General features: G+C 52.6%; 1 protein-coding gene across 1 annotated transcript in view; it reads right to left on the bottom strand.

Moving 5' to 3' along the window:
- Nucleotides 1-10,855, bottom strand: part of ZFR2 (zinc finger RNA binding protein 2) — a 45,301-nt gene extending 34,446 nt beyond the window's left edge. The window contains 1 exon segment of the mRNA XM_086699526.1: nt 10,743-10,855. Within this exon segment, the coding sequence (XP_086555652.1) occupies nt 10,743-10,795 (53 nt within the window). The 5' untranslated portion in view covers nt 10,796-10,855.
- Between the last annotated feature and the right edge of the window lie 2,161 nt (nt 10,856-13,016).

Genomic DNA, 13,016 nt, shown 5'->3' with positions numbered 1-13,016 from the left:
TTGATGGCCATTTGGGCTCTTTCCAGACTTTGGCTCTTGTCGATAGTGCTGCTATAAACACGGGGGTGCATGTGTCCCTTCAAAACAGCACACCTGTATCCCGTGGGTAAATGCCTAGAAGTGCAATTGCTGGGTCGTAGGGTAGTTCCATTTTTAGTTTTTTGAGGAACCTCCATACTGTTTTCTTTTTTTTTTTTTTTTTTTTTTTTTTAATTTTTTTTTTTTTTTCAACGTTTATTTATTTTTGGGACAGAGAGAGAGAGAGACAGAGCATGAACGGGGGAGGGGCAGAGAGAGAGGGAGACACAGAATCGGAAACAGGCTCCAGGCTCTGAGCCATCAGCCCAGAGCCCGACGCGGGGCTCGAACTCACGGACCGCGAGATCGTGACCTGGCTGAAGTCGGACGCTTAACCGACTGCGCCACCCAGGCGCCCCCTCCATACTGTTTTCTAGAGTGGCTGCACCTTGCATTCCCACCAACAATGCAAAAGAGATCCTCTCTCTCTGCATCCTCGCCAGCATCTGTTGTTGCCTGAGTTGTTACTGTTAGCCATTCTGACAGGTGTGAGGGGGTATCTCATGGTGGTTTTGATTCGTATTTCCCTGATGATGAGTGATGTTGAGCATCTTTTCATGTCTGTTTGCCATCGGGATGTCTTCTTTGGAGAAGTGTCTATCCATGTCTTTTGCCCATGTCTTCACTGGACTATTTGTTTTTTGGGTGTTGAGCTTGATAACTTTTTCACAGATTTTGGATACCAACCCTTTATCTGACGTGTCGTTTGCAAATATCTTTTCCCATTCCGTCAGTTGCCTTTTAGTTTCGCCGATTGTTTCCTTCGCTGTGCAGAAGGTTTTATCTTGATGAGGTCCCAGTAGTTCATTTTTGCTTTGGTTTCCCTTGCCTCTGGAGACGTGTTGAGTAAGAAGTTGCTGCGGCCAAAGTCAAAGAGATTTTTGCCTGCTTCCTCCCTGAGGATTTTGATGGCTTCCTGTCCTACGCTTAGGTCTTTCATCCATGTCGAGTTTATTTTTGCATCTGGTGTGAGAAAGCGGTCCAGGTTCATTCTTCTGCCTGTCGCTGTCCAGTTTTCCCAGCACCACTTGCTGAAGCGACTGTCTTTATTCCATTGGATATTCTTTCCTGCTTTGTCAAAGATGAGCTGGCCACACGTTTGTGGGCCCCTGTCTTGTGAACTGTACAAGTTCTTTTTGCCATGGCATGGACCTCTCTGCGTCCTCACTCAGGCACCTCCATAGACTAAAATCCTACAAGCACAAATGAGACATTCCCTTCAAGCAAGATGGCAGAGAAGAGAGGCTGAGGCTTCTGCATGAGGACTGGGTTGGAGTCAGAGAGGTTTCAAGATTAGGAACTAGGAGGAGAGCCACAGCCCAGGGGGATGGGCATGGCACCAGAGCCAGACCACCCGACTTCCAGTCCCGGCTCTGCTCACTGGGGCCTGGAGCAAGTCACTTACTCTCTCCTACCCTTGGTTTACTAGCCTGTAAAATGGGAACACGCACCTCTTGAGATGGCGGGACAATTAAATAGGAGCTCATGTGCTATAGCACCGGGCACAGTCAGGGGCATAAAATGCATTCTGGGGTTGCCAGATCGGATTTTAACAAGACTAGAAATCAGGATTTTTGCAACGTTTCCCAATTTTTATTTATTTCTATTTTTTTTAAGTTTTTATTTATTTAAGAAATCTCTACACCCAATGTGGGGCTCAAGCTCATGACCAGATCAAAAGTCACGTGTTTCTCTGACTGAGCCAGCCAGGTGCCCCAAAGTCTCCCAATTTTTAAATACAACCAGGGCACCCGGCTGGCTCAGTCAGTTAAACGGCTGACTCTTGATTTTGGCTCAGGTCATGATCTCCCAGTTTGTGAGTTTGAGCCCCACACTGGGTTCCGCGCTGTTTGGGATTCCCGGCTCACGCTCGCTCGCTCGCTCTCTGTCAACAAATAAATAAACCTTAAAAAAAAAATAAAAAGAATGAACGCTAGCAACCAATTCAAAGAAAGCAAGCAACGGGTCCACCGCTCGGGTGGAAGAAAGCAGGCATGAGAACGAACATGGTGCGCAGGCTGCCACTTTTCAACCCCCGGTGGAGACCAAGGATTGGGAGTGATGGTTGAGGAACAGGGATAAGAAGCCACAAATCTGCTCTTGGTGAAGCCTCCCCTCAAGCCAGGACAATAAACTCTGTGCCGCTTCAGCTGGACGTCACCTGTCGTTCGAAGGGAGGGCGTGTCACTGCACTACACGGCTGAGGGCCGCTGTCCCCACCACGAGGACGCCGTAACAAGGGCCTGGTTGGTGCCATCTGCCCAGGAGGGAGAAGAGCAGAGGCTGGAAGCCGGGGGGCGAAGCGCTGGGCACCTGCTGGCACGGGAGAAGCAGTAAGTCCCGGCTGGCATCCTCGTCTGGGCCATATCTCCTTGTGGTTTTTCGGTCTAAATGTTTGTTTTGGAGAGTCGGGATTTTTTTGAGGAGATCATCCAGATGAGATTTTAGAACGCAAGCCTGGCCAGACTCGTTGATACCATTTTGCCCAGTCACCTAACGGAAAGGGACACCGAGGGCTGGAGATGTAACGGATCTGTCTGAGGAGGCCAGCTTCCCCGAGCCAGGGCTCTCTCCTGTGGGACACGCTCCTGGTTGCTCCCGAAAGGCCAACCGTAAAAGACACACGGGACCTGGAGCGCAGACCTCGCTTCAGATTCAGAAGGGTGATCTGAGGAACCTACAGCAGGTAACGAAGGCTCGTTCCGAGGTTGTTGTAAGAGTGATCTGTTACACACCACTCTCAATGGGTCATACTCAGTGGGAACACACACACACACACACACACACACAACCAGAAACATGCAGAATCGGAGGGAAAAAATCAAGTGGAATAAAAGATTCTCCTGCAGTCACAGTGCTGAGAACCTTCACTCAGTACCCTCCTTTTAAATCCTCCCAGAACATAAGGTCTTTACCTATTTGTCACCCCCGTCCTACCACTCCCCCAAGTGGCACAAACTAAGCCCGACTGAGGTTAAATCCGAGGGCCAAGCAGCTGGAACTCTCAACGTCAAAGATCACCCATCCTGTAGTGCCACGGAGAGAAAACTGGGCTCCGGCACCCTGACCTGGGTGCAGTCTTCCACGTGCATCTGTGACTTCTCGCGGGGTTGGGTAACATTCAGAGTGAGACGGTGCATCGTGAACTCCGACACCCAACGCTGGCTGATATGGTCATGAAAGACATTCATCAGGAAGGACATTTCCAAGTCTGTTTTATTGTCGGTAAGATCACACTCAATTACTTTACGCGTACACACATACGTGAACAGGGATGATTTCATTTGGCACCTTGGTTCGCGAGGTTTTTATATTCAAAACACGTAACACATTGTATACATTCATACCCATAACAATTCTGATTTTTTTTTTAAGATTTTGTATCTTCTTAACTTTTTTTTTTTAATTTTTTTTTTTTAACGTTTATTTATTTTTGAGACAGAGAGAGACAGAGCATGAACGGGGGAGGGGCAGAGAGAGAGGGAGACGCAGAATCGGAAGCAGGCTCCAGGCTCCGAGCCATCAGCCCCGAGCCCGACGCGGGGCTCAAACTCACGGACCGCAAGATCGTGACCTGAGCCGAAGTCGGACGCTTAACTGACTGAGCCACCCAGGCGCCCCATCTTCCTAACTTTTTAAAAGTTTATTTCAGTAACTTCCACACCCAACACGGGGCTTGAACTCAAGACCCGGAGATTAAGAGTTGCATGCTCTACTGAATGAGCCTGCCAGATGCCCCACGATTCTGATTTTTTAGCAGATTTTTTTTTTTTAATTATGAAAGCCTTATGTGCCTTCTCGATGTGAAATGTCCATTTCAGATCCAGATACCCCTGGAAAACATCTCAACGTCCTGGAAAGGGGTTTCATAAGCTAAATCCTTGGGCTCTTGAGAAGATGAGAGGATTTCATTCCCCAACCCCCAACTTCTTTAAACTGTGGTCAAGAGTCTCCAGCTCCAGATCAGGGCCAGCGTGGCTCCTCAAGGCAGGGCCACTGGGCTGCTCAACGTTCCTGAGGCAGGGACTCCAGGGACCGGTGACAGGAGCCTCCCCAGCCTCCAGGGTGAGCTGGATTCTGTGCCTGGCAGTGCAGCTCCCAGAATTCTCTTCCATCCCTTCTGCAAAGGAACAATGTCCCCACATGGAGGGTGGCTATGTGGTTAGCTCTTCGGTCAGGTGCTCAAGAACACCATCCTGACGATACTCTGCTGGGTCCTCCCAGAAGCAGCGCAAGTGAAACAAAGTCCAGCCAGGGTTCAGATGGCCACACCATTCTACTGCTGGGAGCCACAATGATGAAAGGCCAATGTTTGGGGACTGGCGAGGGGTCATCTGTGGCTCCAGCCTTCTCTTGCTGTGGAAGAACCTGCACGGCCACGTCTACACTGGTCTGACACGTGCACCTCGTGTCAACAGGGGGAGGCAGGACTAGACAGCCAACCTGACGTCCTCCTGAGCAAGTACAACAGACATCCACCTACCAACCCCGGATTCAAGCAATGTCTCAATGACATTTACACTGAGAAGAAGCCACTGGCTTAAAAACATTCACTGTGAGGCTCTTAGATGTGATGGCTCATTTTGTTTCCAGAGAGCAAAACTCAGCAAGGAGTTAACCTGTCGCCAGAACGGACTTTCCAAAATACAAAATGCTACAGAATCAAAGCAGAACAATTCTCCATTCTTAGTAAACAAGTAAGTGACCCGGGATACGCTAATTTACAAAAGCATATGGATAGTGAGTGCCACAAACGCAGTTTACCTTTGGGGGGGGGGGGGGAATGCCCATAGCAAAATACCTACCCCCCCAAAAAAATCCCATTTCCCAAAATATTTACAAATGAAGTTTCCAGCTAAAAGATATCCAGCAACCTTAAAATGATCATATAACACAAGTGTCGTCAGAAAAAGAGAAGGCGGAGAAATTCAGTTCCCCGCTGGTGGCAGACACCCTAGTAGAAGGGACATAACTAGGGAGCAGTTACCAATCCACTGGACCTTGGGGGGTGCCAAACCTCTTCCTACCAAGATTCTAAAGGATATTCCACAAGTAGACAGCACACTCCCGATTACAGTGTCACCGACACAGAAAGGACACGCAAAAAGCGTAAAAGAGGAGGCCTGGGCGGCTCAGTCGGCTGAGCATCTGACTCTTGATTCGGCTCCGGTCACGATCTCGCGGTTCCTGAGTCGGAGCCCCTCATCGGGCTCTGTGCTGACAGTGTGGAGCCTGCTTGGGATCCTCTCTCTCCCTCCCTCTCTCTGTCCCTCCCCTGTTCATGCGCTCTCTCAAAATAAATAAACGTAAAAAAGAAAAAACGATTCTCCCTCCCTCTGCCCCTCCCCTGCACACACACGCACTCTCTGAACGACAACAGACGTCCAAGTACCTCTTTCAGCAGGTCCCCACCGTGTATCTCAGCCTCACCGAGACGGGCCTTTAAAAAGGCGACAGTGGGGCGCCTGGGTGGCGCAGTCGGTTAAGCATCCGACTTCAGCCAGGTCACGATCTCGCGGTCCGGGAGTTCGAGCCCTGCGTCAGGCTCTGGGCTGATGGCTCGGAGCCTGGAGCCTATTTCCGATTCTGTGTCTCCCTCTCTCTCTGCCCCTCCCCCATTCATGCTCTGTCTCTCTCTGTCCCAAAAATAAACGTTGAAAAAAAAAAAAATTTAAAAAGGCGACAGTAACCACATGTGACAGGAAGGTCCACCTGCCGTGCTGTTCCAGGGCCCATCAAGCCCACCTGGGAGTAACTAGAAGGTGCTGCTCAAGTGAAGCCTTTTGTCAGGATTCCTCCAAACTGAGCTGGAGGCCCTCCCCTCCCTGGGCCCCACTCCCCCGATGTCTAACGCAACCCTGCTTCTGGACACGGTGGCAGGAGTCCCACTGGCCCCTGAGGCAGCGACGCCAGATTCTCCCTGGCAGCCTGTGCCCCTTGGACCCAAGCTCAGGAGACAGGTGGCGGGTCAGGTTTACTCTGGAGCGTGTGGAGACCCACGAGGGGCAGAGGGGCAGACGATGGAGGCAGGCCCGGACATGCACATGACAGAGACTGCTCTGAATCTGGCTGCAGCCACACCGGACGGAGCAAGGGGCTCCGGAGCGGGCGCGACCTTCCGTCTGCCGGCACTGGGGCTGCCTGCGCGGCTCTCCACGGTTGGCGTGGGCTCCGCTGCCTTTCCCAAGCCACGTGTTGCCTCTGGGAGAGATTTTTGAGAGAAATAGGTTGGGGTGTCGTTGCCATCCTGGTGGCACCAGGCCCGACACTCCCTTGGCTTCCACGTTCCGGGGACGGTAGTTTTTTAAGATCTGAAGAATCTGGCCCCACACCACAATCTGACGGGGACCCAAACGAGGGGGACAGGATCCAGGCCAGCAAGCGTAAAGAATGGCAGTAACCTGGTCTCTGCCGGCAGGTCTCACCGCGAGGCTGGGTTCTGCCACCACAATCACATCCGGGGTTCAGCACACCCCACCGTGGGGCAAAGGCACGGCCTGGGAGCCAGGCACCCTGCATCCCTAGCTGGACCCCACCACTTACCACCACGGGGACCCCACACCAGTCAGTGCGCCCGGAGCCTCATTCTCCTCATCCACAACACAGCCGCCGTAGTAACTAGCTCAAAGGATTTCTGCGAGGATCCCCTGAACAATCAAGCGCCTGGACTCACAGGATTCAAGAGCTGATAACCAGCATTTTTATCATCACTAACCGGCTTGGATGGGGGCCCACCCATCAAACATGCTGCATTCCAGATGAAGGAATTTGGCCGATTAAAATGTATACCGAAGCTTCTCTTGGTGAGAAACCAAGCATTACCCCAAATCCAGCAGCTGTCTTATTTAGACTTAACAAGAACAGGAAGGCAGAGGTAGCCGGCGTACTGCACAGGTGGGATGTTCACAAAGCTGCTGAACAAAGAGGGAAATGTGACAACGGAGGTGTTGTTACAGCCTGTCCCGTTCCATTGGGATGGACCGCCAGCATACAGCTCGGAGTTCTAGACGTTTCCACCAGCCAAGTGATTTAAAGCCACGCAGAACTTAGCTGGAGTTCTTGAACGGCTCGCACTGAAAGCTGCACTCGGGGCTAATGAAAAGCACTGCCAAACTCAATTTTCCACGTGGGATTAATCCTTCACTGTGGGTCTCTGCGGCTCTAACTCTAACAAAACCTTAGAAGATTTAAAAGACCACATAATATCCAATCAATGGAAATCATCATTATCAACAGGTAACTTAAGTTTCTCGTATACCTTCAAAAGTGAATGTGAGTCCAATTCCTACTGACCACCAATTCAAAAAGTTCAGATCCCAACCCTAAGAACGGACGACATAAGGAATATTCCCACCCGGGGCTATGGTTATCAAGTTTAAAAGGCAAGAAAACTTACTCAAAACTCCTCTAAAAACTGTGGTCTTCACTTTGGCAATTTGTTTTTTTTTTTTTTTTTTAATTTTTTTTTTTTTTAACGTTTATTTATTTTTGGGACAGAGAGAGACAGAGCATGAACGGGGGAGGGGCAGAGAGAGAGGGAGACACAGAATCGGAAACAGGCTCCAGGCTCTGAGCCATCAGCCCAGAGCCCGACGCGGGGCTCGAACTCACGGACCGCGAGATCGTGACCTGGCTGAAGTCGGACGCTTAACCGACTGCGCCACCCAGGCGCCCCATTCACTTTGGCAATTTGTAAAACGGGCTTTGTAAATCCTGTCGTCCAAAAGCTACCGTAAAGTTGGTAGGCACTCCCAATATCTAATTAGTTTATCCATGGCACATCACCTAAGAAATACATACTCTAAAAGCAGCTGAAGGGTCTAAACAAAAGCCATTTGCCCCAAAAGAAAATGTGTAGTTAACTTAAAGTCACTCAGATAACGCAGGTGGTCTCTTTTCAAGATTTTGTGAGACTGGAATTTCTTTCATTATGATCCCCATGTTTCAGTTTGTTAAATTTACACTTTTTTTTTTTAATAATTTATTTTTTTAAGCAATCTCTATTTCCAATGGGAGGCTCAACGCTGAGATCAAGAATCATATGCTCCACCCACTGAGCCAGCCAGGCGCCCCTACTCTTTTCGTAAATTTTTTTTCAACGTTTATTTATTTTTGGGACAGAGAGAGACAGAGCATGAACGGGGGAGGGGCAGAGAGAGAGGGAGACCCAGAATCGGAAGCAGGCTCCAGGCTCCGGGCCATCAGCCCAGAGCCCGACGCGGGGCTTGAACTCACGGACCGCGAGATCGTGACCTGAGTCGACATCGGATGCTTAACCGACTGGGCCACCCAGGTGCCCCATCTTTTCTTAAAGAGTAACACATATTTGGGGCAGCTGGGGGGCTCCGTTGGTCGAGCATCAGACGTCGGCTCAGGTCATGATCTCACAGTTTGTGGGTTCAAGCCCCGCGTCAGGCTCTGGGCTGCCAGCTCGGAGCCTGGAGCCTGCTTGGGATTTTGTGTCTTCCTCTCTCTTTGCCCCTCCCCCACTCACGCTCTGTCTCAAAAACAAACATTTTTTTAAAATTTAAAACATACTCTTGGAGAGACTTCTAAAACATAGAGTAACGTGAGGTTCTGTTCGGGGTAGTTTTACATCCTTTCCTGATGTGTGAGCACACGATCACCTAAATCCTCAGAATGCAGACAGAATAGCTCGGCTAACATGTGTAAGTTTTTAGTTAAAATAAATGACAGCGGGGCGCCTGGGTGGCTCAGTCGGTTAAGCGTCCGACTTCAGCTCAGGTCACGATCTCGCAGTCGGTGAGTTTGAGCCCCGCGTCGGGCTCTGTGCTGACCACTCAGAGCCTGGAGCCTGTTTCCGATTCTGTGTCTCCCTCTCTCTCTCTGACCCTCTCCCATTCATGCTCTGTCTCTCTCTGTCTCAAAAACAAATAAACGTTAAAAAAAAAATTTTTTTTAATAAAAAGTAAAAAAAAAAAAATAAATGACAAACATCTGCTGAAGCCTGGCAATTACCAATTTTAACCACGAAAATAGCCCATTTCTCCTCTGGAAGGTAATGTCAACAGAAAACGTAACATTCAAGGGACTTCCCACTCGTGACCCAGGGACGCACTGGAGAAAGAAACAGGAACGAGCGAGGAAGAAAAGAAAGAAGTCGCTGGCCAGCAGGCAGAGGGTGATGCCCTTGCAAAAGCGGGCGCCTCCAGCAGCCTGGGGGGGGGCCAGTGGAGTCCTGCCCATGGGTGACGGAAGCAAGAAAGGACGGACCGAAATGAGACTCGGCTGCAGGAAACAGCGTGCATCCCCGCGCCGGCAGGACATCCACGACTGGCCACCCCACACCCCACAAGTCGCTCCCAGGGCAGAAGACACAGGCAGCACACCCACCCTTATTTCCGCAGCCCTCATTTCCAAGCCCGGCGCTGTTTCCGGCGCTGTTTCCGTGTGATCCCAGAGGAAAGAACGCAGCAGCGTCGCAACGACGGGGTTGGGGGGTCGGCCCTAACCGTCCACCCCTCTACTTTCAACCAGCCGAAACCGAACCCTGCAGCAAGGCCCCCAGTGCAGCGCACACGGGTCTCTGGGGGGCCTAGGGGGCGGTGTGCACCCTCGCTTCCTCGGGATCTGGGAGAAACTGGCCCAGGAGCTTCAGCAGGCCGAGAGCGGAAGCCGACACAATGAAAAGGATGGGCTGGGGGGGGGGGGGGGGGCAGCCCCGGGTCTCGGGTCTCGGGTCGCGAGTGTCAGGCTGAGGCACGAGACGGCAGAGATGCTCCAAGGAAAGGCCTTGGAGAAGGGCGTGCGGAGCGTACTTGTACACTTGGGGTACAGCACACCCCACGTGCTTCGACCTGCAGATCCCGCCTTCCCTGGGCTGCTTCCTACCCCTGCCCCCCACCTCTCTCTTGGCTCCTCCCCCCCCCTTGGCGTGGGTGTCTGTACTTTACCAGACCGTAAATACGCAAACACCTACTCCACGGATTTTTTTAAGGTCTCGGGATCCTCTACCCCCTCCCCCCCCTTACTGTTCCCCTCCCCGGGAAGCCCCTCGTCCCCACCCTTCTATTGGGTCTCAGGACTTCCCCCAAGTCTGCCCCCCCTTCCCCCCACCAAATCTCCACCTGACCCAATCAGGCCTCAACCCCCTCGCCAATGTCTCCGCCCCTCCCTCCGGTCACCCCTCCCCCGTCAGGGGTCAGTACCCCCAAACCCCACCGCCCCTGCCCCGCCAGGTGCCCTCCGGGGTCTGTTCGCTCGTAAATCAAGTCTGCACGTCCACTCCCGACTCCTCCGCCAAGGTCCCCGCTCCACCCCCTGCCCGGCTCCGCGCCCGCAACGCGCATCAGTTCCCGCCCCCTCCCCCGCAGCCCTCAGGACCCTCCCCGGCCTCCGTCCCGGTCCCCGTCCCGGTCCCCAGGGGTCCAGCTCTGCCCCTCGCCACGCCCGGACGGGTCCCCTCCCCGCCCTGGCTTCTCTGCCGGCCTCAGGGCCCGCTGCCCTCCCCACGTCAGGCCCGGCGCGGTGTCCGTGCCCCGACTGGCCCGCCGCTCTCCCCTGCCAGACACGGGTCCGCGGCTGCGCGGCCATCTCAGCTGGCGCAGGCCTCCCCGCCCGTGTCCCGCCCGGCTGCGGTCGGCGCGCGGCTTCCCCGGGGCCGGGGTCGGGCCGGCGGCGCGGGCGGCGCGGGGGCCCGTTACCTGTACGGAGGGCCGGCGCCGCGCGCGAAACCGGAGCAGTCACTCGCCGCCATCTTCGCGTCTCTGGGGCGCGCGAGCCGCCCCGAGGCGCGAGGGGAGGAGCCGCCGGCGGTGACGTCCCCGGGCCCCGCCCCCAGGCCGCGTGCCGCTCGCGCGCCGCCACGCGCCCCAGGCCCCGCCCCCCCCGCGCGAAGCTCGCGCCGCCTCGCTTCCCATTGCGTCCCATTGCGTCCGCGGGCTGTCTCCGCCTCCAGCCCCGCCCCTTCCCGGGGCCCCGCCTTCCCTCCGGCAGCTCAGCTTCCGGGGACTCTGCCTCCAGCCCCGCCTCTTCCCGGAGCCCTGCCCTCCTTTCAGCCCTTCTTCGGCTTTGGGGGTCCCTGCCTGGCACCCCAAGACCCGCCCTGAACGCGAGCCTGAAGTGCCTTATACTTTGTGTCCCACTGGGGTGAGTTTGGGAGTTCCGCTGACCGCTCTGGCTGGGGTACATGTGGCCCTATGGATACAGCCAAGACCTGCTTGTCCTTCGGGACCCGCTGGTGGGCAGCCTTTCGTGGGGCCTTAAAATTTGGTGACCCTAAACTAGTGGTTCCCGACCAGAGGGGTTTGCCCCTAGGGGACACTGGACGGTGTCTAGGGACATCTGGGGGCTCCTGGCATCGAGTGGGTGGGGGCCAGGGATGCTGCTCAGCCTCCACATCGCCCCGAACGCCCCACACGAAACGACCCGGATCCAAAGTCACCAGTGCCCAGGCTGAGAAACCCTATTCTAAGTGGAAGTCATTTTGAGAGAGATTTCTTGGCCAAGCCTGGCCACCTTGGGGGACGCAACAGTGAACAAAACTCCTTGGTGCCCGTCCTCTGCAGCACTTAGAAACTATGAACTACAGTTAGGGTGCTTTTTTGGTTAATAACAGCTTTACCGAGATAGAATTCACATACCCATTTAAAGTGTGCTGCTCAATGGTTTTTAGTACATGTACGCAATTGCGTGACCATCGCCAGTGTGTAATTCCTGAACATTTTCATCACCCCAAGTACAAACCCTGTCTCCACCAACAGGCACTTCTCAATCTCCCAGCTGCTGGCAACCACCAGTTTGCTTTTTGTCTCTACAGGTTTACCTGTTCTGTGCATTTTGTATGATGGAGCACTACTTAGCAACAAAAAGGAATAAACTCCTGATGCACACGACTTGGATGAAGCTGTAGAGCATTATAGGAAAAGCCAATGCAAAAGGGTTCCATGCTTTACATACTCATGATTCCATTTAAAACTCTTAAACCATTGGGGCGCCCGGGTGGCGCAGTCGGTTAAGCGTCCGACTTCAGCCAGGTCACGATCTCGCGGTCCGTGAGTTCGAGCCCCGCGTCAGGCTCTGGCCTGATGGCTCAGAGCCTGGAGCCTGTTTCCGATTCTGTGTCTCCCTCTCTCTCTGCCCCTCTCCCATTCATGCTCTGTCTCTCTCTGTCCCAAAAATAAATAAACGTTGAAAAAAAAATTAAAACTCTTAAACCATCAAAGTTACAGAAATGGAGAACATATTTGTGATGTCCAGGGTTAAGGAAATGGCAGGGGAGGATACGGACATTATAGAAGGAACCTGTATAGAAGGACAACAGGACGTATCCTGTCGTGAGAAAATGTCCTGTATCTCAACCGTATTGAAAGCAATAGTGATATTGTACTATACTTGTGTAAGATTTTACCGTTGGGTAAATTGGGGGAACGGGTACACAGGATCTTTCTGTTATTTCTTACTGCATGTGAATCTACAGTTATTTCAATATTTTAAAAATTAATTAGAAAAATACATTCACCAACTCTGGTGGGATGGGGTTCCTTTCCACCTTTCTATGAAGCAGGCACAGGGCTAGTTAATTCTTGGACAGAAACCATGGCAAGCCCAGGGTGCCGAGGAAAGCCGTATGGTGATTTAGTGGATGGCATTCTTCCCTTTGTGTCTTCATGACCGTGTGTGGCCACCAGAAACAATCTACAGGGTCTGGCAAAAGCGGCTCTCCCACCATGCCCTGGCCAACGCTCAGAGTTGTAATTACACACCTCTTTCCTCCAATTCCCTGCAGCTCTAGCTAGGTAACAAAGGCTACATGCTTTATACAAAAGCAGGTCTGTTTTAATGTTTTCTCTGGGTTACATAATATCTTTTTTTCCCTCCTGTTATTTACTACAAGCATTGTGTTCAATGCTTTTTGCATGCACAATCTTATCTATCCCTACATAGCCCTCAGAAGTAGATAGAGTTGATTCTCATTA

Source organism: Puma concolor, chromosome A2 (genome assembly GCF_028749965.1).
Source record: "Puma concolor isolate L17-30 chromosome A2, mPumCon1.1.hap2, whole genome shotgun sequence".
Taxonomy (NCBI): Eukaryota; Metazoa; Chordata; class Mammalia; order Carnivora; family Felidae; genus Puma; species Puma concolor.
The sequence above is the reverse complement of the archived record's forward strand: the minus strand, read 5'-3'. Positions and strand labels throughout refer to the sequence as shown.